General features: G+C 50.0%; 1 protein-coding gene across 2 annotated transcripts in view; it reads right to left on the bottom strand.

Annotated features, from left to right (window-relative positions):
* Positions 1-1,023: 1,023 nt before the first annotated feature.
* Prkaca (protein kinase cAMP-activated catalytic subunit alpha) overlaps positions 1,024-22,842 on the bottom strand; it is a 22,567-nt gene continuing 748 nt past the window's right edge. The window contains exons 1-10 of one of the 2 annotated variants that reach the window (XM_031340543.1): positions 19,494-19,714; positions 15,522-15,583; positions 15,064-15,192; positions 10,572-10,670; positions 9,129-9,211; positions 6,925-7,051; positions 6,734-6,829; positions 6,485-6,607; positions 2,555-2,719; positions 1,189-2,185 (exon numbers count right to left, since the gene is read on the bottom strand). In XM_031340543.1, the coding sequence (XP_031196403.1) occupies positions 2,060-2,185; positions 2,555-2,719; positions 6,485-6,607; positions 6,734-6,829; positions 6,925-7,051; positions 9,129-9,211; positions 10,572-10,670; positions 15,064-15,192; positions 15,522-15,583; positions 19,494-19,515 (1,032 nt within the window). In that variant the 5' untranslated portion in view covers positions 19,516-19,714 and the 3' untranslated portion in view covers positions 1,189-2,059. Of the gene's footprint in view, positions 2,186-2,554; positions 2,720-6,484; positions 6,608-6,733; positions 6,830-6,924; positions 7,052-9,128; positions 9,212-10,571; positions 10,671-15,063; positions 15,193-15,521; positions 15,584-19,493; positions 19,715-22,842 lie in introns of those variants that run through there. The other variant, XM_031340542.1, reaches the window with a different exon arrangement.

The raw sequence follows: 22,842 nt of genomic DNA, 5'->3' as shown, positions 1-22,842 counted from the left end.
GAAAAAAAAATAGTGAGAGAGAAAGAAAAGAGGAAAAAAATATGCACACACTCACTCACTCGCACGCACGCACACAACAGCCCCGCTTCTGCTGGGCGCGCGCGGGGCCGGGGATGCGAGGAAGGAGGAGGGGAGCGCGGCGCGGCCGGCCCCTCCCCGCCGCCGCCGCCGCACGCGCGCCCTGCGCCCGGGACACTCCGGCCCCCCTTCCTGCTCGCCCTCCCCCGCTGCCCGCCTTCCTCGCTCCCTCCCACCCCCACGCGCCCGCTTTTAAGGTGGAGCCCGGGCCCCCGCCCGCCCCGTGTACCCGTCGCTCTAGCTCACTCCGGCTCGCTCCGGCCCCCCCTTACAACTCCCGCGCGCTTTTTAAGGAGGCGCCGTGGAGTTGGCGCCGGAGCGGGGGCGGGGAGCGCGGCGGGAGGGGGAGGGGGAGGGGAGCCCAGGGGGGAGGGGACAGGGCGGGCGGGGCGCGCGGGCGGCGTTCGGCCGCCCTCCAGCCATTGGGCGCGGGACCCAGACGTCCTCGGCGCCCAGCCCCCTCTCCACGCCTCTCCGCGCGCAGCGCTCTCGGGACCGCACTTACCGGGAACTAGCCGCGCCGCGGCCCGACGCGCCTCGCTCCTGGGGAGCGGCGAAGACCTCACCAGTGGCCCTGCCGCGCTTACAGGAGGGCTTGGGGGGCGTGCGGGGCTCCCCTTTTCTCCTTCTATCCTGCTAATCCTGCGCTGCTGTTTGGCAGAACCGGTCCGGCTGGCCCTCACCAGTGCCCTCTCCGTCCCGGACTAGACAGAAGTAGGGGTGGGAGCAGATTTGAGGGCCCCCGAACTCAGGGTCAAAGGACAGTTTGCCCAACCCACCCCTCCCCTCTTTTCTCTGGTGGGGCGGAGGAAGTACAGGAATTCCAGCTAAACCTGGTTTCTTCAAGGTCCCGAGGTTGGGGTCTCCAGAGCCTGGACATTGAGGTCCGAAATTCCCTTTCCAACACCCTAAGGGTGTGATCGAAGTCGGGAATACCAGCGACACTTTTATTTTAAAACAAAACTTTATTGGTAATAGTTTTCAAATATGTTTACAACAGCACACTGTTCAAGAGGAAGTCTCATCCTTCGAAGCACACAGGTTGAACGGCCCCCCTCGCCCACCCGGGGCTCCCACCCAGGCCTGAGAGCTCCTCCTTTTTGGGAGAAGTTACGAGAGGGATAAACACAGGGATAAATGGGGTAATTTCCCCAGCAGCTCCCCACCTTTCTATTGAGAGAAAAAGCACAATCAGACTTGGGGTTGCCGTGAGTGGGGACGCACGCACAGCAAGAGGTGATGGACAGCTGACAGCTAAGCGAGAAGTGAGGCGCCCAGGATGGGGAGGGGCTTCTTAAGGGGGCTGATGCACAGAACAATTGGCATGAGACCACTGGAAAGGGGGGCTGGGAGGCTAGCAGCTCAGGGCGAGATTCCAAGCCCAGTTCCTTCCTTGACAGAGTCAGTTGGCTACCCGGGTCTCATCAGAATGGACTCAGGGAGTGGGAGGGCGTTTGGGAGGGGTGGGACAACTTGGAGGGTGGGAGGCACTGGTGGAACTTAATTTAAATGAAAAAAAAAAAAAAACAAAACAAACCCACTGACAAGCAGCCCTCTGTACAGGTCATAAAATCTCCCTTTCAGGTAGGGCTGCACGGAAGGGAAGGTTGGCTTTACTGTTCATCCTTAGTATCCAGTGTCAGGGTACAGGTGGAGGCTGAATTTGGACCCCTCTTTCCGTACCCTGCCCCTGGATACACCAGCAAGATTGGGTATGACTGGAGCTAAGAAATTCATTGAAAACAGGCAGGGAAGGGTGGAGGAGAAGGGAGAGGGGGAGCAGCTGATGTAGCCCCTTTCCCAGTCTCTGGCTTTCCTGCTCTCCTTAACCCTGGGGGTGTGGAGTGGATGTTAAATCAGATGCATGGAATTCTAGGGCCCTCTGGCTGTTCGATCCAACCCTCCCACCCCCAACCGGAAAAGAAATAGAAAGAAAAAGAAAAAAAAAAAGAAAGAAAACCCATGGGGCACAAGCACACCCCTAAAACTCAGTAAACTCCTTGCCACATTTCTCATTGATGGAGACCCGGATCTCTTCCTCCTCATAGTCGTCAAAGTTACTCGTGTCCCCAGGGCCTTTAAACTTTGGTATGAAGGGAGCTTCCACCTGGACAGGGATCAAGAACCACCCAGAGTGCATTAGCTGACCTTACCATTACAACAATAAAGATGAATTGCTTAATATTCAGATGACACTTGCTGTGACCCAGGCCTGAACTCAACATTAAGGTGTAGTGTCCTCTCTGCAATCCAACTCACCAAATGTAAGTCACTTCCCAGAGGTATTTCCTGTCTAAGGCCACAAAGTGGCCACAAGAGCCCAGCATCCCCCATGTATTATATAGTCCCTTACTACATCCAGGAAGCCTTCTGTTGTTTAGTTCTCAACTTAATGGGAGAACTTCATGGCTGTCTATATTATCCTATCCATAAGTCCTTGCCTTTTCAACTTTGGGCATGAGAAAAAGAAGCCCACCTTTCTCTGATAGATGGCAATCCAGTCAGTCGTGGCAAACCACTTGTGGTTCTTGATGTCATTGACCCCGTTCTTGAGGTTCCCAAAGCGCTTGGTGAGATCCACCTGCAGAAGGTTCCGTAGTAGGTCCTTCAAGTCAGAGCTGAAGTGAGATGGGAACCGCACCTAGAAGGGGTGTAGATAGAGTGGGGTGCTGTGTGTAGACTTTGGGGTTCAGAATGCCGCCTCTTCCATTTTTGACCTAATTCCCGCCCCCTCCTCTGACACATCCCAGATAGGTTTCTCTGTGCAGCCCTGGCTGTCTTGTAACTCTCTGTAGACCAGGCTGGTCTTGAACTCAGAGATGCACCTGTCCTCTCACCAAGTTCTGGGATTAAATGTGTGTACCACTATACTGGGTGAGATAGGATCTTAATGTGTAGTTCAAACTGGACTTAAACACATATCCTGTCTCCTAGGCTCCTGAGTGCTAGAGCTACAGATATGCACCACTACACTCTGGCAGAATGGCACCCGTTCTATCTAATAGGTCTATAGGGAGAATCTGTTAAAATGGCTTGTGGGTTGGGCAGTGGTAGCCCATGCCTTTAATCCCAGCACTCAGGAGGCCAAGGCAGGTGGATGTGTGTGAGTTTGAGGCCAGTCTGGTTTACAGAGGGAGTTCCAGGACAGCCAGGACTATACAAACAAACCCTGTCTCGGGGGAAAAAAAAAACCACTCAAAAAAACAACAAAAAGATGACTTGTTGGAGTGTGGTGGCACACACGGATAATCCCAGCATCGATTGAGGCAAAGGCAGGTGGATCTCTGTGATGTGAGTTTATGGCCAGCTTGATCTGTATGGCAAGACCAGGCAAGGCTACGTAATAAGACCTTGTCTCAAACAAACAAACAAACAAACAAAAAAACCCTAATTGCTGGGCCAACAGATGGTTCTGTTTTTGCAAAGGTCCTGGGTTTCATTCCTAGTACCTACATTTGGCCTATAACCACCTATAACTCCATTCCTAGGGGATCTAATGCTTTTGGCCTCCAAGGATACTGTACTCATGTGTACACACGTACATACAGACACATAAATATTTAGATAGTTAAAAAATAAAGTAGGTAAAAATATAAACAGAGATGGCTGTGGGGCAGGTTAGCAGCCCAGCATACATAGGCCTCTGCCTTTAGGCTCCAGTTGCCATGCAAACAAAAAACATTGTTGAGTGCCCTCTTGAACTTGTTGGCTTGGGAATCTGGATAAGGCCTGAGAATCTACTACCCCAAGATCACAGGGAACAGAAGTGTAGGGAGCTTCTGTCTCAGGTCTGTCAACAACCTGTGAGGTACCCTGAGCTGGGGTTCTTCCCGAAGCTCCTGAATGGGGTCTGAGGGCTTCTGAAATTAGAAGAGCTCCTCAGTCAGGATAAAATAGCTTGTACAGTTCTTCCAGTCATGCACCTCAGAGGCTCCGACACATCCTTGCACGCAGCCTCTGCATTTACACCCATAAGAGCTAGCTTCTAGGGACCAGAGGTGGAGGCAGAAACCTGTCTACTCCTGCACTTGCAAGGCTAATGCAGGAAGGCTGAGGGCCAGGGCTACACACTGAGACCCTGTTATAAATCAATCAATCAGTCAATCAGCCAATCAGTTAATCAAACAAACAAACAAACATACAAACAGCACAAAAGGGCTAGTGAAATGGCTCAGCAGGTAGAGGTACTTGTTGCTGAGCCTAATAATCTAAGTTTGCTACCCAAGCCCCACAGGCAGGAGAGAGCTGACTCCTGACCCCTGTCCTTGACTCACAAACACTGCCTCAGTGCCACAAACACAATGAAGAGATGTAAGAAAACTGAAGGGAACAACAAGCCAGGGTGAGGAAGAAAAGAAAGAGGAAGGAGGAAGTGAAGAAAGGGAATGCAAGCTAGCAAGAAAGCAAAAGGTAAGAAACAAAGACCAAAAAACCCAGCTGGTCCCTGCTGAGCCTTCTCCATGCTGTGTGACCTTGGCCAGGGCCCTTAACCTCTCCAGGCCTGTTACTGGCCTCAATGACATGGAGCAGATATCCCAGGGTTCGGTGTGACAAGATAACAGTCAGGGCCCGTGAGAACTGTAAATTGCTACAAAGGAGATTGTACTCAGCCATGTGTGGTATGCATGCCTGTCCATCCAGGACTTGGGAGGCAGTGTCAGGACCCAGAGTTCAAGGGTAACCTTGATTTTGTATGGAACTGAGAGTCCAACCTGGGACTGTTTTCAATACAACAACAAAATGCCCTCCTTTCTTCCTCAGAATTTTCTATGGAGTTTTTCGTACCCTCTTGGTTACCATCTTGGGCATTTCAATTTTTTTCATTTTGTGTTTTTTCTGAGTGATATTCCATAACAGGCTGCAAAATCTGTTTCCCTCTCCTTACAACAATCCTCCTGCCTCAGTTTTCTGAATGCTAGGGGAAAAAACACTTACTAAGACTCATTTAATCCCAGTAGAGACAAAGGCAGGCAGATCTCTGTGAGTTTGCCTGGTGTTCATAGTAAAATCTAGACTACCCAGGGCTACAAAGTGAGAACCTGGCTCAAAAAAAACAATGAGACAGAAAAAGTTAAAGAAAAAGGAAAAAAAAAAAAAAGAAGAAAGAAGAAGAAAAGCACATGGCTGTCTTTCTGTCTGATGGGAGGCACTCATACCAGCTCCTAGGTGAGTGTGTGCCCAGCCCTGAGAACCACAGCACAGGGCAGTGCCTCCTTCCAGCCTCCCAGACAGGCAGATGGATGAAACAAGGCTCAGGAAGTCTACGTGACTTTGTCTCAGTTTTGCCAAATAGTTTGTCACAGGATTGGGGCTTGGGGAGCGGCAGTGCCCACACTTGCTTGAACCACATATGGAGACTTGGAGCCAGCCAGTGGCTGATGTCAAAGATGCTGAAGGCAGGCTGACAGCCAGGCTCCCCTGCTAAGTCAGGCCGCTGAAGGCAGGGCTGTGATCCTCAGCACCACTCCCTACCCACCACTGAGGCTTCTACTTGCTTCCCATGGTGCAATCTTAGACCAGTCACACCCCCTTTCTGCACTTCAGTATCCTCACCTCTCCTGCAAGGTAAGGCTAGAGGCTGAGCCAGGGCTAATGGATGGTAAGGACAAAAGTGGTCTTCCTGAAAGGTACTCTTGGGTTTTGTCTTTATCACGAGACAAGGTTTTACCCTTGTCTGTAGCCCAGGCTGGTCTGGCACTCGTGGCAATTCTCTGCCTTGGACTTCTGAAGAGTACAGAAGTTTTAGGTCTGTACTGCCATGCCACACTAAGTAAGGAGATGCCATCTGGAAGAATATAGAGCTGTATGTCTTGCCCACAGCAGGGTGAGGCTTGCTGGTATGGCTGGGGTCAACACCTGGGAACCAAATGGGTTTGTTTTTCTGGTCTGGTGTCAGGGCAGCACTTTCTGTAGTCTGAGTTCTGATGTGGATCAGCTTCCTGACATGCTTGGGAATTCAGTCCTGTCAGTTGTGAAATAGATTCTCCAAAGCAGTGGTATGTGTGTGTGTGTGTGTGTGTGTGTGTGTGTGTGTGTGTGTGTGTATGTGTGTGTATGTATGTGTGTGTGTGTGTGTGTATGTGTGTGTGTGTGTGTGTGTGTTGCTGGAGTATACATGCTAGACTACTGCTCTACCACTGAGCCACACCCCCATCCCCTTCATGGTAGATTCAGGGCTGCTGCTCTATAGCTGAGCCATCTACCCCTGTCCTTGATTTTTCTGAATTACTATTTATTTAGCCCAAGCTATCCTGACAGTCTCTATGTGGCCCAAACTGGACTCAAACTTAAGATCCTTCTGCCTCAGGCTCCAGTGTTAAGACAACAGGTCTGTGACAGCCTTGTGAGGACATGTGGCAGGATGCTTTGATTGCTTCCAGAGCTGAACTCCATATCCTGGCCTCACCTTCCCAGAGACGATTTTCTCATAGATCTGGATAGGCTGGTCAGCGAAGAAGGGCGGGTAACCAGCAGCCATCTCGTAGATGAGGACCCCGAGAGCCCACCAGTCCACAGCTTTGTTGTAGCCCTAGAGCAAGATGGGGGGCCATTCGATGAGTCAAGAAGGTGAAGAGGGGGATGACTCCTCAGGGGCAGGGCGGGCTAGTGAGGTAGAGTAGGCCTCAGGGGTGGGGCAGGCTGGTGAGGTGCCTACTTTGCTCAGGATAATCTCGGGGGCCAAGTACTCAGGGGTCCCACACAAGGTCCAAGTACGGCCTTTCACACGCTTGGCAAAACCGAAGTCTGTCACCTGTAGGCACAAGAATGAGCAGATGAGCAGGTGGTAGAGAGAAGGACTGCAGGCTGCAGCTGTGCCCTCAAGTGCCCTCCCCCAGCCTCGGGCACCTGAATATAGCCCTGCTGGTCGATGAGAAGGTTCTCGGGCTTCAGGTCCCGGTAGATGAGGTCCAGGGAGTGCAGATACTCAAAGGTCAGGACGATCTGTGCCGCGTAGAAACGGGCATGGGGCTCGCTGCGGGGACAAGCCGGGAGGGGATGTGTGGGTGAACATGACCACATCCCCAAGTGGTCCAACATGAGTGTCTGTGTATCCACAGAGCAAGACACCCTATGTCTAGCTAATCAAAATGTAGACTAAAGAAAAGCTGGGAATACCATGTACCGGGGTCCCAGCTATGTGGGAGGCTGAGGTACCAAGGCTCCATGAGCCCAAGATTCCAAGCACAGCCTGACAGAGACCCGAACTCTATTGCAAAAACTGGGGGGCCTGACAGAGTAGCACGTATCTATCACTGCAGCACTCTGAAAAGCAGAGGCAGAAGTACTAGCATATGTCTAAGGGCTAGCCTGGGCTACAAAGTGAGACCCTGTGCCAAAAATGAAACAAACAAACAACAACAACAACAATCTAGTCCCCCTGCCCCCCGGCCCACTTTAAGCTGTAAAATTCTATCCCAAACTCAGAGAAGAACAGACTTGGCCTGGAAGGGAGGGACAGGAGCATTGCTGAGGAGGAAGCTTATTCAGGAAAGCCATTTAAGTAAGGGAATTGTGTCTGATAATCCAAGGTTTGGAATAAAGTCACCAGAGCACATACAAATGTCAAAACAAAAACTCCCTTGCCAGGCATGATGGCGTAGTATGTATACCTTGAGCCCAAGCATCCCAGACAGAGGTCTATGAGTTCTAGGCCAACCTGGTCTACATGGTAAGCTACAGGCCAACCAAAGTTATATAGAACAAAACAAACAACCCTGAACACCTTACGGGTTTGGTCATCAAGGACTATAGGTCTTGTTGGTTTGTGTTTGTAAGTTAGGCAAAGCTCAAGTTCATAAGAAGACAATTCGCTGAGTTTAAAAGAGAAACCCCAGCGTGGGGGAAGGGGGTGAGCTGTGGCTCTCAGCAGGCTCCCAGAGACAACTGAGGGGAAAGGGGAAGTCAAATGTGGGCTGTCAGAGGACAGTCACAGGGTGGCAGGCAGTAACATGGAAGGGCTGGGAGCTTTAGGGGAAAGGGAAGCATAGAGTCCCAGGAAAACTGAACCCCAGTCCAGCCACCATCAGAAAGATAGAGACAGAAAAGGAAAGATCGCCCCTCTCTGACTCTCCTCGGGAGAGTCCCACAAGGCCGCAGAGACCTCTGGTCTGATTCTGCTTTGAAGTTGGTTGCTTGGTTTTGACACAGCAGCTTTCAAAGCAGTCTAAGCTAGTCTCAAACTCCTGACAGGCCTGCCTCCAACATCTTGAGTGTTGGGATTAGAGGTGTGCACCACCACACTCGACAAGATGTTTGGACTTTAATATACATAGATATATTTATTTATTTAGCTGGGTGTTGGTGAGCACACCTTCGATTCCAGCAGAAGCAGTCGGATCTTTGAGTTTGAGGCCAGCCTGATCTAAACACTGAGTTTCAGGACAGCTAAGGTTACACAGCAAAAACATGTCTCAAAAAACAAACCGCACCCCCTGAAAAAAAAAGAACAAACACAACAACAACAACAACAACAACAACAATCCCATATATAGATACATGTTTGTCAAGTAACATACTACATAACTTAAAACTACATAGAAATATCCACTAGTTAAAAACTCTTGCTAGCTGTAGTGGTGTGCCCCTGCAGCTCTAGAAGCTGAGGGAGGAGTCAGACTACAAGCTGAAGGCTAACCTGGGCTACAGAGTGTGACCTCATTTCTTTTTTCCTTTCTGTGCTAGAGTTTGTAAAATGGTACTGAGCTCCACCCCAGGTCACGCCAATTCAAATTTTGACCCCTAAGTCATCATGACTGGTCACTCAACTTGGCTGACTGAAACATCACAAATTGCTTAGCATAACAGGAACAAACCCCACAGGGGCTGAATATGATGCCAGTCACCTGTCACATCAGCACTCAGGAGGCAAGACCAGGAGGATTGTGAGCCCAAGACCAGCTTTGGCTACACAGCTACAAAGAGCATACACACACGTACATAAAATCCCACCGGCACCCAGAGCTCACTTTCCATTTCTAAGCACACTGGACTCCTCCATGTCGGTGGATGGTTTGGTGGCCCCTAGGGAGGCAGGGATGGGGACTGCTTACCTGAACCTTCCAATCCGCCGTAAGTGGGAGAACATCTCTCCACCAGCCACATACTCCATGACCATGTACAAGTTTGAGTTGTCCTGCGGGAGACAAAGGGAGTCAGCTGTCCCCAGGCACTGGGCCCCAGCTGAAGACCATGGTGGCTTGGGGGGACAAGTATTGAAACCTCGGTGACAACTATCTTCCCAGTTGTCCATGTTTCAAGCACCGCATTTTCTTTGGGAGCAGGAAGAGGCAGCCATTTTTCTGCCCTCACAAGGGGAGAAAGTGAAGACGTGGCCATCGACAGTTCTGCAGGAACTACTGTCAAGCCTCAGTGCCATCATTTGCTAGACAGGCAAGACAGAGGACAAAGCTTGCAGGACCCAAAACAAAAACATGTGGGATATGACAGCACACAGCTAGAGTCTCAGCTACTGAGGCGGGCAAAGACCCTGAGGAGGGCAGCCTGGGTTATAGAAGAAGAAAACCTAAGCTCTGCTAAAAACAAAACAGAGAGCATTATAGGCCGCTCAACTCTTACAGGCTCACAACCCAAAGAACAAAAGATTTTTACAGTATGTGACTCAATTGTAGAGTACTTGTCTACTGCATACAAAGCCCTGGGTTCCATCCCTAACACCATAAGAAATAAAACAAAGCCGGGCAGTGGTGGCACATGCCTTTAATCCCAGCACTTGGGAGGCAGAGGCAGGTGGATTTCTGAGTTCGAGGCCAGCCTGGTCTACAGAGTGAGTTCTAGGACAGCCAGGGATACACAGAGAAACCCTGTCTCGAAAAACCGAAAAAAAAAAAAAAAAAACAAACAATATAAAAATTGATAGGGCATGATGATAAACACCTGTGATCTTAGCACTCAGAAAGTGAAGGCAGGAGGATCATGAATTTTAGGACAGCCTAGAATTCAGTATACAGTGAGACTCAGTCTCAAAAGAACAAACAAGCAAGCAAAACAAAAGGAAACAGGAACTAAGAATCGCTGGATGGCTTCTACACAGGGAGTTCTGGAGCCAGGCTCTGATGACCTGAGTGGTGTTCCCACGCGCTCTTATGCACCTGCAAGAACTCTGCACTCTTATGACCTCACAGCATGATGAAAAGAGCAAGGCCCAGTGTGGTTGGTGCCGCTCCTGCAGGGTGATGCAGCTCCCTGGTTGTCTAGTTTCAGTTTATACTCCTGGGATGAGTCAGGGTGGTGAGTCTGAGGGAGGTCGTTCAGGATGGGTAATGTACCCAAGGTCACCAACCTACCAGCTGGCTAACTGAAGAGGTGAACTAGAGGTGTCCTGGGCCTAGTCCACCTGTTTCTGGCATTCCTCCTCTAAGGATCTTCTTCCTTGAAAGCAGGTAGCCCCAGGCCTGGAGAGCTGGAAGCTGTGCCCAGCAGTGGGCTGGGATCTACCCTCCACCCTCTATCTAAGTCCTGGCTGTGGCCCTTACCTTGAAAGAGAATTCAAGTTTGACCAGGAACGGGAAGCTGACGGCCTGCAGAATGCGTTTCTCATTCAGAGTGTGCTCAATCTGCTTCAGCTTCACCACCTGAGAGAGAGGAGAGGCATGAGAGGGTCAGAACCAGGAACACAGGATTGGGGACCATTTCTTCAGTCAAAACAATGCAGATAACCACAGTGTGGCTGAGTGCTGAGAGCCGAAGGTCCACACAGATCCAAGCAGACGATGTGGGCACAGGAGCCCCAAAGACCAGAGGATCAGAGCTGTGGGGAGGAAGCCTGGAGCCTATAGGTGCCCAGATGAAGCACCTGGCAAAATCTGGAAAGTAAGGGAACCAGAGAAGGCTGCCTGCAAGAGGAGGAGACTCAGCTGACACCAGAGAGGCACCAAAAGGCATGGAGGCTTAGAAATCAGCTTCCCTTTTTCTAGGCAAGTATTTTCTATCTTGTGTGGAACTGAGCTTGAAAACCAGGTTCTTTCATGTGCTAGACCAACTCTCTATCACTGAGCAGCATTCCCAGTCCTTTGAAAACCTTGTATTTATTTAAATTTATGTCGGGGCAGCCTGTGCATGATGAGGCACACACATGGAAGTCAGAGAACAAGCTGAGGAAGTCTGTCTCCCTTTCACCAAGTGAATCCTGGAGGTCAAATTCAGGTTGTCAGGCTTGGCAGCTGAGCTGTGTTGCTAGCCCCTTCCCATCCCAGCACTTTGAAGCACATTTGGAATGCCATGACAGGGCATCTTTCAGCTTCTATACCTCTCCTTGCCTTTCCATGCCTTTGTAAGTATAAGATGACCTGGGTTTGGTGCATACTTGAAAGACTGAGGCATAGGATCTGGACTTTAAGAACAAATCTGGCTAGACAAAGGCGCTAGCCTAGCCTAGACTATACAAAGGTGCTAGCCTAGACTATACAAAGGTGCTAGCCTAGACTATACAAAGGTGCTAGCCTAGACTATACAAAGGTGCTAGCCTAGGCTATGCAAAGGTGCTAGCCTAGACTATACAAAGGTGCTAGCCTAGACTATACAAAGGTGCTAGCCTAGGCTATACAAAGGTGCTAGCCCAGACTATGTCAGCCCTATTTCAATACGTACATATACACACACCAAAAGTAAAATAAAGTACATTAAAGCTACTTAACATGGAAACAAACCCCACAAAATATTCCAGTAGACACAGTGGTTCATACCTTAATCCTGGCGTTCAGAAAGACTTCTGGAGGACAGCCTAGACTACATATCAAGACCTTGTCTCAAAAACAAGCCATTCAACTTTGATCCAAGTCTTGCGTCCTGAGTTCAACTCCTAAAACCCACATGGTAAAAGAAAACCAACTCCTGAAAGCTGTCCTCTGGCCTCTACACTTCTACCTCAACTCTCACTAACCTCCCAATTAAAGATGCGATCAACACAAGCAGCAGCAGCAGCAACAACAATCAAGCCTGACATGGAAATACATGCCTACAAATCCTAGCATTTCGGAGGCAGGAGGATCAGAAAGAGTTTAAGGTTATCCTTGGCTACACAGTCTAAAACTAGGGCTTTGATCAAAAAGACTTTGCTTTTTGCCTCAAAACCACCCACCCTTTACACTTACTGGTAGCATTGACATGACTGGGATTGACTAGAAAAGATGACTAAAATATATTCCAGGGCCGGGGGTGTAGGCCCCCAGTGCAGCATTTGCTTAACATGTATGAGGCCTTGAGTTCTATACCCAGGAACTGGAGGAAAAAAGAAAGAATTTCACCTGTTTCTTCATACTTTTTTGATGGAATGACTAGAAAATGTGGAAACCCTTCTTGCTAGGCTATGGGGGTAGTTCAGTAGTAGAGCAGGCATCTAGTAGTGAAAGGCCCAGATTTAATTTCCAGTGCCACACAAAATCAGTAATAAATTCTGGTAAAAGAAATTCTGTGACTTGTGCTGGGTTTCTGTTGGTGGTGCTGCTCCGTAGCATTGTCAGCATCAAACAGGGGTCAGAAATCTTCATAGGTCTGGACAGATGGAAAAATGTGTGAACTCATCTTGCCGAAGACTGGAGTTTGATTCCCAGAACCCATGTCAGGTGGCTCACAAATACCCATGATGCTGGGGGAGCCAATGACTCTAGCCACCACGGATACCTATAAACATACCCATAAGCACAGACAGACAGACAGGCAGACAGACAGACAGACAGACAGGCACAGTCACACATAAAAAATTTTGAGAAAAATCTTTATAGAGGGGTTGGGGATGGCTCAGCTGGCAAAGTGACTATTGCACAGACATGGGGATAGATCTGAGTTCAGCCCCTAGTACCCACGTACAGGTGTGGCCGTCCATCTGTAACACTGGCACTGGCACAGGCAGGCAGGTGAATCCCTGGTGTTTGCTGGCCAGCCAGCCTCACTCCAAGTTCAGTGAGATAAAGTGGAGACCCAGGCATAGAAGCACATGCCTTTACAGAAGGCAGATCTCTCGAGTTTGAGACCAGCCTGGTTCAGAGTGAATTCTAGGACAATTAGGTTCACACAGAGAAACCCTGTCTCAAGAACCGAATAACAGTAATCATAATAACAATAAATGATAATAGTGTAGAGTGACTGAAGAAGAGACCCAGTGAAGATCTCTGGTATGCACATGTACACACAAAGACTCTCTCACAGTCTTTATGAAAAGCTACATATGGCAGCACAGGCCTGTCAACGCCAGACTCTGGAAGCATGGGCAAGAGGATCTCAAATTTGAAGCCCATCTGGGCTACATAGTGAGAGCCCATTTCCAAACAAAGTTTTTTGTTATTTTGAGACCAGACCTCACATAGCCCAGGATGGCAGTGAACTCGTCGTAAGAATGCTCTTCATTCTTTATGCTGATTCCGCCTCACCTCTTCAGAGCTATGCTGCTGCACCACACTATTTTGTTGTTTGTTTGGTTTGGCTTTTTTTTTTTTTCTTTCAAGATAAAGAGTTTCTCTATGAAGCCCTGGCTGTCCTGGAATTCAGTCTAGAGACCAGATTAGTCTCAAACTCAGAGATTGGCCTGCCTCTGCCTCCTGAGCACTGGGATTACAGGTGTGTGTGGCCATGGCCAGCTTCCACCACGTAATTTTGTGTGTATCTGCACCTTTATATGCATTCATGTGTGCACATGCATGTAGAGGACAGAAGAAGACATTGAGAATTTTCTTCATTCATTTGACATCTCCTTTTTTTTTTTTTTAAGAAAATCTTCAGGGCTGGAGAGATGGTTCAGAGGTTAAGAGCACTGGATACTCTTCCAGAGGTCCTGAGTTCAATTCCCAGCAATAGCATGGTGGCTCACAACCATCTCTAATGGGAGCTGATGCCCTCTTGTGGTGTGTCTGAAGACAGCGATAGTGTACTCACATAAAATAAGTAAGTCTTAGAAAAAAAAAAGAATCTTCTGGGCTTGTGTGAGTGCATGAGTGGGGATCAGAGAACAACCTCAATCTCAGGCAGTGGTCTTTTTTTTTTTTGATTTTTTTAAGACAGGGTCTCTCTGTGTCACCCTGGCTGTCCTGGAACTCACTCTGTAGACCAGGCTGGCCTCGAACTCAGAAATCCGCCTGCCTCTGCCTCCCAAGTGCTGAGATTAAAGGCCTGCGCCACCACTGCCCAGCTAAAAAGTTTTTAAAAGAATTTCTATGCAGGCCAGACAGTGGTAGCATGTGCCTTTAAACCCAGCACTTGGGAGCAAAGGCAGGAGGACCTCTGTAAGTATGAGGCCAGCTGGGCTACAGAGTACTACACAGAAAATTTTGTCTTGAAATACAAACAAACTGGTAAACAAACAACAACAAAAGAATTCCTGCATTTCTGAGTAAACCTTGCTTTCTCCAGACCACCCTGATCTCTGTCCAGCTGCAGACTGACCATAGGGATGGACAGGTTGGGGGACGGGACACAGGACCTTCTTCACCTTTGGGTCTGATGGATTATGGAGCATCGGGGGATATGAATGTGGCTGAGTACCCATGGGGACAGGTTCCAAGACACTACTGAGCACAGATGGCAAAGTGCAGAGCTCTGGCCCGTGTGTAGCAATTTGCATACCCCCATACCTTATTCCACTTTCTTCATCTTTTGCCAAGGCGAGGATAGAACCAGGGCTCTGAGAACGCTGGCCAAGTGCTCTGCCTCTGAGCGCACGCTGGCAGTAGACAGTAAACCACTGGTGGATCACTTACAGCGCTTAAGGAAAGTTGCACACATCCATCCCTTCACTCTCTGGACTCAGCACAGTATTTTGCATGTGGCAAGGCCAAGTTGACACTGGACCTTTCTAAAACCTGAGGTGCAGAGGAGGGCTGCACTGCTAATTTACAGTTAACTGCACGTATGTTCTTGTAGGGCCCTTGGCGCTGACAGCTGTGAGAGGTAAATAAATGGGAAGAAAAGCAGTGCAGATGGTGGTAGACTTGGCATGGCAGGCAGACGGGAAGGCCTGGCAGCTGGTCATCTTACCTTCTGCTTGTCCAAGATCTTCATGGCATAGTGGTTCCCACTCTCCTTGTGCTTCACAAGCATCACTCGCCCAAAGGAGCCGGTGCCAAGGGTCTTGATTCTATCAAACTGATCCAACTGGGCTGTATTCTGTGGGTAAGGATGGGAGGGGTCAGGGGCACCTCCCTGCAGTTTTCTGAGCTGGGGAGTCCCCTGTGTCACCGGCAGAGGGGGCTCTGGGGAGTGGGTGGAGATGACCCAGGGGACATTCTTCCAGGCAGGGTGGCAGGGGCCAGATCCGGCCCTGGCCTGGGGCCCAGGAGCTGCTGGCAGCTGCACGGAGAGCAAGGGTACAGTGGGTGGGGGCCCAGCAATGAGAAGCAGGGGGCACTGTGGGCATGTTAGAAGGGAATGGGGGCAGGGCTGGGTGGCCAAGCTGGAGACCATCGCCTGGGTACCGCTTACTCTGAGGTGCTCACCTGAGAAGGGCTCTCCCATTTTTTCAGGAAGTCTTCCTTGGCTTTGGCTAGGAACTCTTTCACTGAAGGAGAGAGACGAAAGTTAGGTGAAGAGTCCCTGTTCAAGGCACATCAAGGTTTTCCACTCTGGTGGAAAGTGGGCTACAGATGTTTCAAACCAGAAGCTGCTCTTTTACCTATGTCTCTGAGGAATCCCAGAGTTAAATTGGGGCCTTTTGATTGGGCTGGGGCCCGACATCCCACTGATTACAGAGGCAGGTATCAGATTCTGGTAAGACCCGAAGAGGGTACATGGGCACTTGGGAACACGCAGGCCTGAGAGGCACACCAGCCAGCACAACCCACTCTCCCCAGCACTGACAGACATTCCTTGGCCAGGGTTGTGCCAGCTGAGGTATTAATAGCCTGTGATCTGGCTGCTCCTCGTTGAGGCCCTAGTGGAAGCCTGCAGGGCTGTGTAGCAGGTGCCCTTGGTGGGCTCAGCTGTCACCTTGGCCCCTGTTGGCTCTGTGCCCACTGTTGCTGAGGGGAGAGTCCTTGCCCATGAGTGGCTTCACTGGGTGCCTCTCTTCAGGCACACTCCTGCCAGGCACCTGAAGCATTCTGAGGCCAGCATCTCATTTCCTAATGTAGAAGGGGTCCCTGGTGACTGGCTGGGACACCCATTTCATTCTTATTTATTTATTTATTTTTGGTTTTTCGAGACAGGGTTTCTCTGTGTAGCCCTGGCTGTCCTGGAACTCACTCTGTAGACCAGGCTGGCCTCAAACCCAGAAATCCGCCTGCCTCTGCCTCCCAAGTGCTGGGATTAAAGGCGTGTGCCACACTGCCAGGCCCATTTCATTCTCATATTTGATCCGTCTGACAACCTTCTTTACATCTGTTTTAACCACTTAATAGCTCAGGAAAATGAGGCCTGAAGACAGTTCACTGTGTGTATGGCTACTGAGAGGCAGCTGGGAGACAGGACTTCAGGGTGGGAACTCAGATTCTCTGTCCTGATGGTGACGAGCTGTGAGTCTTTTGACAACTCATCTCTCTGGGTCTCAGTTTTCTACCGGAACAAATGGGGATAAAACCATGATGACTCTCTCTGGTGGGGAGAGAGTCCTAATTCCACCCTGGCAAAGGAGCTGGAGCAGTGGCCTAGCACCAGGTTTATGGTACAGAGATGCTAGCCATTCTCTCTAATGGTTCGTCTTCATCTTCATTGGCAACTTAACTATGTCTGGAATCAGCTAAACCCCAGCAGTTGGGTGAGGAGGGGTTTTCTTAACTGGATGATCTGAGGTGAGAAGACCAGCCCTGAATCTGGGCCACACCTCCTGGCAACAGCCCACATAAAAGAACATGGAAGCAGGCAGCTCTGCCTCTTGCCCGCTCACCCTCACTTACACTGGTGAGTTCATCTGCCCTGTTGCTGAAGCACTCATTCCTTTGCTGGTGCTAAAACCTACTTCTTCAGTATTCAGCATCCAGTGCAGACTGAAGCCTCCCAGCTGTTCAGGAATCTTCCAGAACTCCAGCTCTAGATTGGGACTGCCGACACATCCAGTCTTGGGACCAAACAACTAGCCAAACGGCTGGCCATAGGCACTCTAAGGAATCCCACATATAAATACTCACTCTATCGGTTCTGTTCCTTTAGAGATATATGATTAATAGTCTCTTTTGATTTTTGTTTTTCTTTTGAGACAGGGTCTCTCTCTACATATCCCTAGCTCTCCTGGAACTCACTATGTAGTGATTCCAGATTAGCCTCAAACTCATAGAGATCTATCTGCCTCTGCCTTTCAAGTGCTAGGATTAAAGGCTTGCAGCCCCTCTCTTGATTTTCTGAGATAGGATCTTACACTGTAGCCCAGTATAACATGGAACTCACTATATAGCACAGGCCTTCCTTGAACTCAGAGCAGTCTTTCCACCTCAGATTCACTAGTATGGGGATGGATATAAGCCACTATACCTAGGCATTTGGGGTCACGACACAAGGGGGGACAATGCCAAGAGGAGCAGGGTTAGAGTGGTGCCAAAGACTTAAAAGTATCAAGATCTGAGGCAAGATTTTGAGTTCAAGGGCAGCCTAGGATATACAGCAAGAACCTGTATTGACAGAACAAGGGACTGGAGCTGTAGTTCAGTGACACGTCAATATGCACAAGGCCTAGGCAGGCTCTATCCCTAGCATGACAACACGAAAGAATATACTGGGTTATAATCCCAGAATTGGGAGGCTAAGACAGAAGGATCTCAAGAACAAGGCCTCTCAAAAAAACAAACATGCAAAGGAGGTGGTGGTGGACAGCAAGAACAAGTATCTAACCCAGGAAGCCCACACTCACCTGCTGCCTGCCTTTCCCAGCAGGGTATGCCATGGGGGTTAGGTATCATGGGGCAAACTGGGGCTCATCAGTTCCCAGCCAGGATTCAGGGTGCTGACTTAGGCTTTAGTCCCCAGAAAGTGCAGCGCAGGTAACCCAGGAAACGGACAGCCAGATGGGCCCAGAGGAACAGCTGTAGCCACAGCTGGAAGGTGACATCGTCCTCACACTCACTACTTTCAGACCCCAGATCCATCCCAGGCGGCCCTGGGTTCTCTCTGCAATCTCCTCTTTGCTGGAGCAACAAGTGCCTCTTGGTAAGGTCTGGGCTTGGGGAAGGAGTTGGTTGCCATGGAAACATTTAAAGGCACCTGCTCCAGGCTGGCCAAGGTCTGCAGAGGCTCTCCTTGACAGTGAGAGGTAGGAAGATTCTCTAGAGGGCGTCTTTCTGGTTGGCCTGCCTTTCCAAGGATGCTCACGGCTCCCAGAATGTCTCCCCAGTGAAACGGTCTGCACAAGGTCCATGCACCCAGAGTACTGCCCACCGGCAGAGGTGAAGGAGTTAAGGCCCAGGCCCACGCACCAGGCACCACCTCTCCAGAGGGTTAAGAAAGCCCCAGAGCTTGTTAATTAGCTGAAAGAACAGCTGGGAAGGAAGGCTAGGGTGGAGAACAGTAGCAAAAACCACTTTTATCTTCTCCTCTGAGTTTCTTCTCAACACAGAGCCCCCAAATCCTGTTACCCCTGAGAGAAATGGGCACATCTGGTTCTGTCTTGTTCCTCTGCAGGGGCGGAGAGAGGAACGGAGTCCTGGGATGTCCTTGGCCTCTGTCAAACCTTGCCCTGTGCTTGGCTCTGTTCTCAGCCATGAAAGTCCAAACCGGAAATGAATGGCTAAACTTGAGTGGGGGAGGGGAAGGTAGCTTTAATCATCATCTTCCTTCTTTCCAGGCTCCCCAAAGCTAAAAGCTCCACAGCAGCCTTCCTGGGGCTACCTGGCACCCATGGACCCCTGCTGCCAACAGGAAGTGGACAAAGAGCTTAGCCCAGCAGCTGCTAGCCCATGGAACCTGCAGCCCTGCCCACTTCTCTCATTTGGACGGGAAGGGTGTCACCAGCCTCCACTCTCTGAATTTGATGTGCTGCGAAAACTCCAGACACCTCTAGGAAAGCCATAGCAAGACATGGAGATCACCTTGGATTCAGATATGAGGTCCCAGCAGCAGGCAAGAGTGCACTGCACTATATCCCCAGTTTGAGGGGACCCCCCCGCAACACTAGGTTCACTCTGTCTCCAGGCAGGCTTCAGCGTATCAAGCAAGCTCTACTGTACCCTGGTCTAAGGTGGACCTATCTTTATTCTGGGCTGAATCCCAAAGCTGGGTGGAACTACTCCATCCCCTGTCTGAGCGGGAGCCCCACTCCAGGTAGACCATCTGCTTTGGTCTGAAATGGACCATTCATCCCTCTGTTCTTCTTTCTCAGGTTCTCTAGCCCAGGATTTTAGGAATGGAGGGGTTTCCAGGTATACTCAAGGGTCCATAGACTCCTTTTCTCCACCTGCTCCTCTAAGCCCCCATCACAGCCCCTCCCTGTCTTAAGGGGCAGACAGTGTCTAGGAAGTTGCTATAACAACAGGGTTCAGCCTCACCATCGTTGGAGCTGGAAGCCATCACTCAGTCTTTCTCAGGGCACTAGCACTACGGTGGCTGGGAAGCCTCATAAGATCTGCTGCACCAGTTTGGCTGCCAGTCCTGGGGGGAGCCCTGCCTATAGAGGGAGGCAGGGAATAATAGGGTGGGAACAGGAAGAGAAACTCAACCTGCAGACTAATGGGTGCAGGGGAGGGGCAGATAGAACCCTTCAAACTTCTGTTGGCCTGACTGGGCAAAAGGCAAAGGTGCCTGGGAAGACCCTCTTGGGCACCCATACAACTGCCGATGAAAGCAAGGGTTTGACCCTTTTGAGCTGCTATAGGATGTCAGAAGGCAACAATTCTTTCCATCTAGAAATGTCCTGAGGATGTCTTCCCTCAGTGACTGGATCAGTTTGTCTTCGGGGCTCCCTCTTACCATGCCTGCCACTCTCCCTGTGGGTGAGCTCCCTGGGGTATGGACTAGCTGAGCTCGGAGCCCCACTTGGCTGTTAGTGCCGGGAGCCTCCTGAGGTTTGACCTTTCCTTCTGTCCTCTAGGCTTCTCACCCTGGCCCCGTCAACATCTATGTCATTTAAGGGTGAGTCTCCCCTTACCTTATTCTACACTGTTTTGCTTCTAGATTCTTGCCCTCTTTCTTGGTCAGGGACACAGCAAACCCTGCCCCACCTGGGCATTTCAATGGCAGTGCGGGGCATCTTCCTGGCCTCAGTGGGGCAGATGTGTGGCAGATGAAGTGCAGGTGCCCTCTGCAGGCTGGTGTGGCTACTGCCCTGTCTTGCTTGTAATAGAGTACCTGGCTTTACCTCTTCCTCTACATAGCAGTTTCCCAGGCAACAGAGACTTTCTTTCTCACCCTGTTCCTCTCCAGAGGTGGAGGGATGTCGCCAAAGTCTGACTGGGTCTCTGGGGCAGAACACAAAGTTATTCTGAGGATGTTTTGTTTTGTTTTGTTTTTTTTCCCCAAGACAGGATTTCTCTGTGTAGCCCTGGAACTCACTCTGTAGACCAGGCTGGCCTTGAACTCAGAAACCCACCTGCCTCTGCCTCCCAAATGCTGGGATTAAAGGCGTGCACCACCACCGCCCGGCCTCTGAGGATGTTTTAACACCCAGTTATATACATATAGATGCCGTGTGGTACTAGGTAGGAGTTGAACCTAGGGCCTTGTACATGCTATGCAAGGGCCTCCAGTTCTTATTTACCTTTTATTTTGGATAGCTTCTCCTTAAATTGCCCAGACTATCTCAAAATTTAAGTCTCTCTTGGCTAAGCTGTCCAAGAGACTACAACGGGTCTAGCAATCTCAGGCAGGAATAGCTTAGGACCTATGGAGAGAAATGAGTAAAGTGTTTATTATTTCTTTTAAAGGCTGTCTCCTTTGTGGCCCAGGTTGGCCTCAAACTCAGGTCCTTCTGCGTCACAGGCCCTCCCTTGCTTGTTATAGGTTTGAAGCATTGTCCCTCTTTTATTTTTTAAATGTTTCTATACATTTATTAAGTGTGTACACACACTCTTGTGTAGGTCAGAGGGCAACTTGGAGGAGTCAGTTCTCTCCCTCCACCATGTAGGCCCCAGGAAGACAATTCAAACTAGCAAGCTTTGCGGCAAACATCATTACCTGAGGGCCATCCTATAGGACACAGGGTTTTGTATTTTGATACAAGGCTTTGCTGTTACCCAAGCTAGCCTTTGATTTGGGGAGCTTAAGCAATCCTTTTGCCTCAGCCTCTTGGGTTGCTGGTAGTGTCAATATATACTATTATGGGGTTTATCATTTTAATAAAATATGACTGCGGTTTAACTCCTGCCAATGCGTTGAAGTGAATGCCTTTAATTCACTACCATTTGAGAAGCTGAGTCAGGCAGATCTCTGAGAGTTTGAGGCCAGCCTGGTCTACATTTCAAGTTCCAGGCTAGGAGGAGCTATATAGTGAGATCCTGTCTTTAAAAAACCAAAACAAACCAAAGAATGTATGAGTTGAGACATTCTGGGGTCCAGGAGGTGTGCTTGTAGACAGATCTGGGTGTGAATTCTGCCTGCCTGCTGTCATCTGTGTCAAACTCAGATGGCTCATTTGGACAGACATCGCATTACAATCCAAGTTAAGTATGTCTATGGAGACCATTTAACCAAGCCCTCCCGGAAGCATGGGGTTCATGTGTACTGACTGACTCCTGAGCAGCTGGCCAACCCACACTCTGATCTTCTTCTTGGGATCATTCCTCCTCTGTGGCTCAGTTCCTGTTGTATGTGTCTGATATGCTTAAAGCTTTCCTAGCACTGTGCTCAACTTTCAAAGGGGCCACTGCTGTACTCAGACGGCTGGTACCATCTACCTCCTGGCGGGCCTCACCTGCCAAGGGGGCTGGCCCTTTTCCTTCTGCCCAGGCCTTCCAAGCTCAAGCCCAAGACCTTTTTGGGCACTACCCACCTGCTCCTCTGTCATCAAGCCCTCAACTACAAGCACTTGCTTCTCTGTCTCCCACCCATCCATGAAATGCCAGGCCTCTTAAGGCTGCTCCGCTGGGCTGAGCTCTGCTGGTTGAAGGGGGGAGGGAGGGGCAGAACGTTCTTGGGCTTCTTCAGTGGCATTCTGGGGACTCAGACACTGAGAAGGGCAGAGCAATCAGAGCCTCCTTTTTGGGTAACTGGAAAGGGTTCTCATCTGCAGTATAGCTTTGGCTTGGAGTGACACCACTTTAAGACATGGAAGTCCTAGGGGATAGGGCCCAAGGACCTTTCTGAAATAATTTCAAATATAGAATCACTTTTTTTCCCTGGCTGGAAAAATTCTGCATGTTTAGGAGTGGGGGGTGGAGGGGGGCATCAGGGGGAGGAAATATACCTCCCTCTGGGTAAGCCCTTGGTATGCATAGAATCCATCTGTCTTAAGCAAACCAAATCATTAGCTGTCACCTATTGCTAGATGGCATTACCCCAATCTGTGCAATTCTTCTGACTGTCCAACCAAATTCAGTGGAATGAGCCTTGGCTATTCATTTCGACCTCAGCTTCAAACCAGCCCCAGGGACTGGGTGAACAACAGAACCGCAGTTGTGAAACGACCATTTATTGAGGGGCCTTCCAAGGAACCCAGACCTCAGGGCAGGCCAGGAGGGTGCTCTGCCACTTTACCTCACTCGCAACCCAAGAAAAAGGACAGACGCAATGGCTCTGAGCAAGACCTGCTCGAACTTGGATGTGGAAGCGCAAGAAGCAGCTCTCTAGGTTCATAAACAGTCTGCTACCCCAGCCATGGGCCAGACGAATGCACGGAGAGGTGGAGTGACAGGATGAGAGGGGCAGAGGGACCCAGAAAGATCTTGTCCCCCATGCCAAGTG

This window comes from Mastomys coucha, unplaced genomic scaffold (genome assembly GCF_008632895.1).
Source record: "Mastomys coucha isolate ucsf_1 unplaced genomic scaffold, UCSF_Mcou_1 pScaffold22, whole genome shotgun sequence".
Taxonomy (NCBI): domain Eukaryota; kingdom Metazoa; phylum Chordata; class Mammalia; order Rodentia; family Muridae; genus Mastomys; species Mastomys coucha.
Note: the sequence above shows the minus strand (reverse complement) of the source record. Positions and strands in the feature narration are given on the sequence as shown.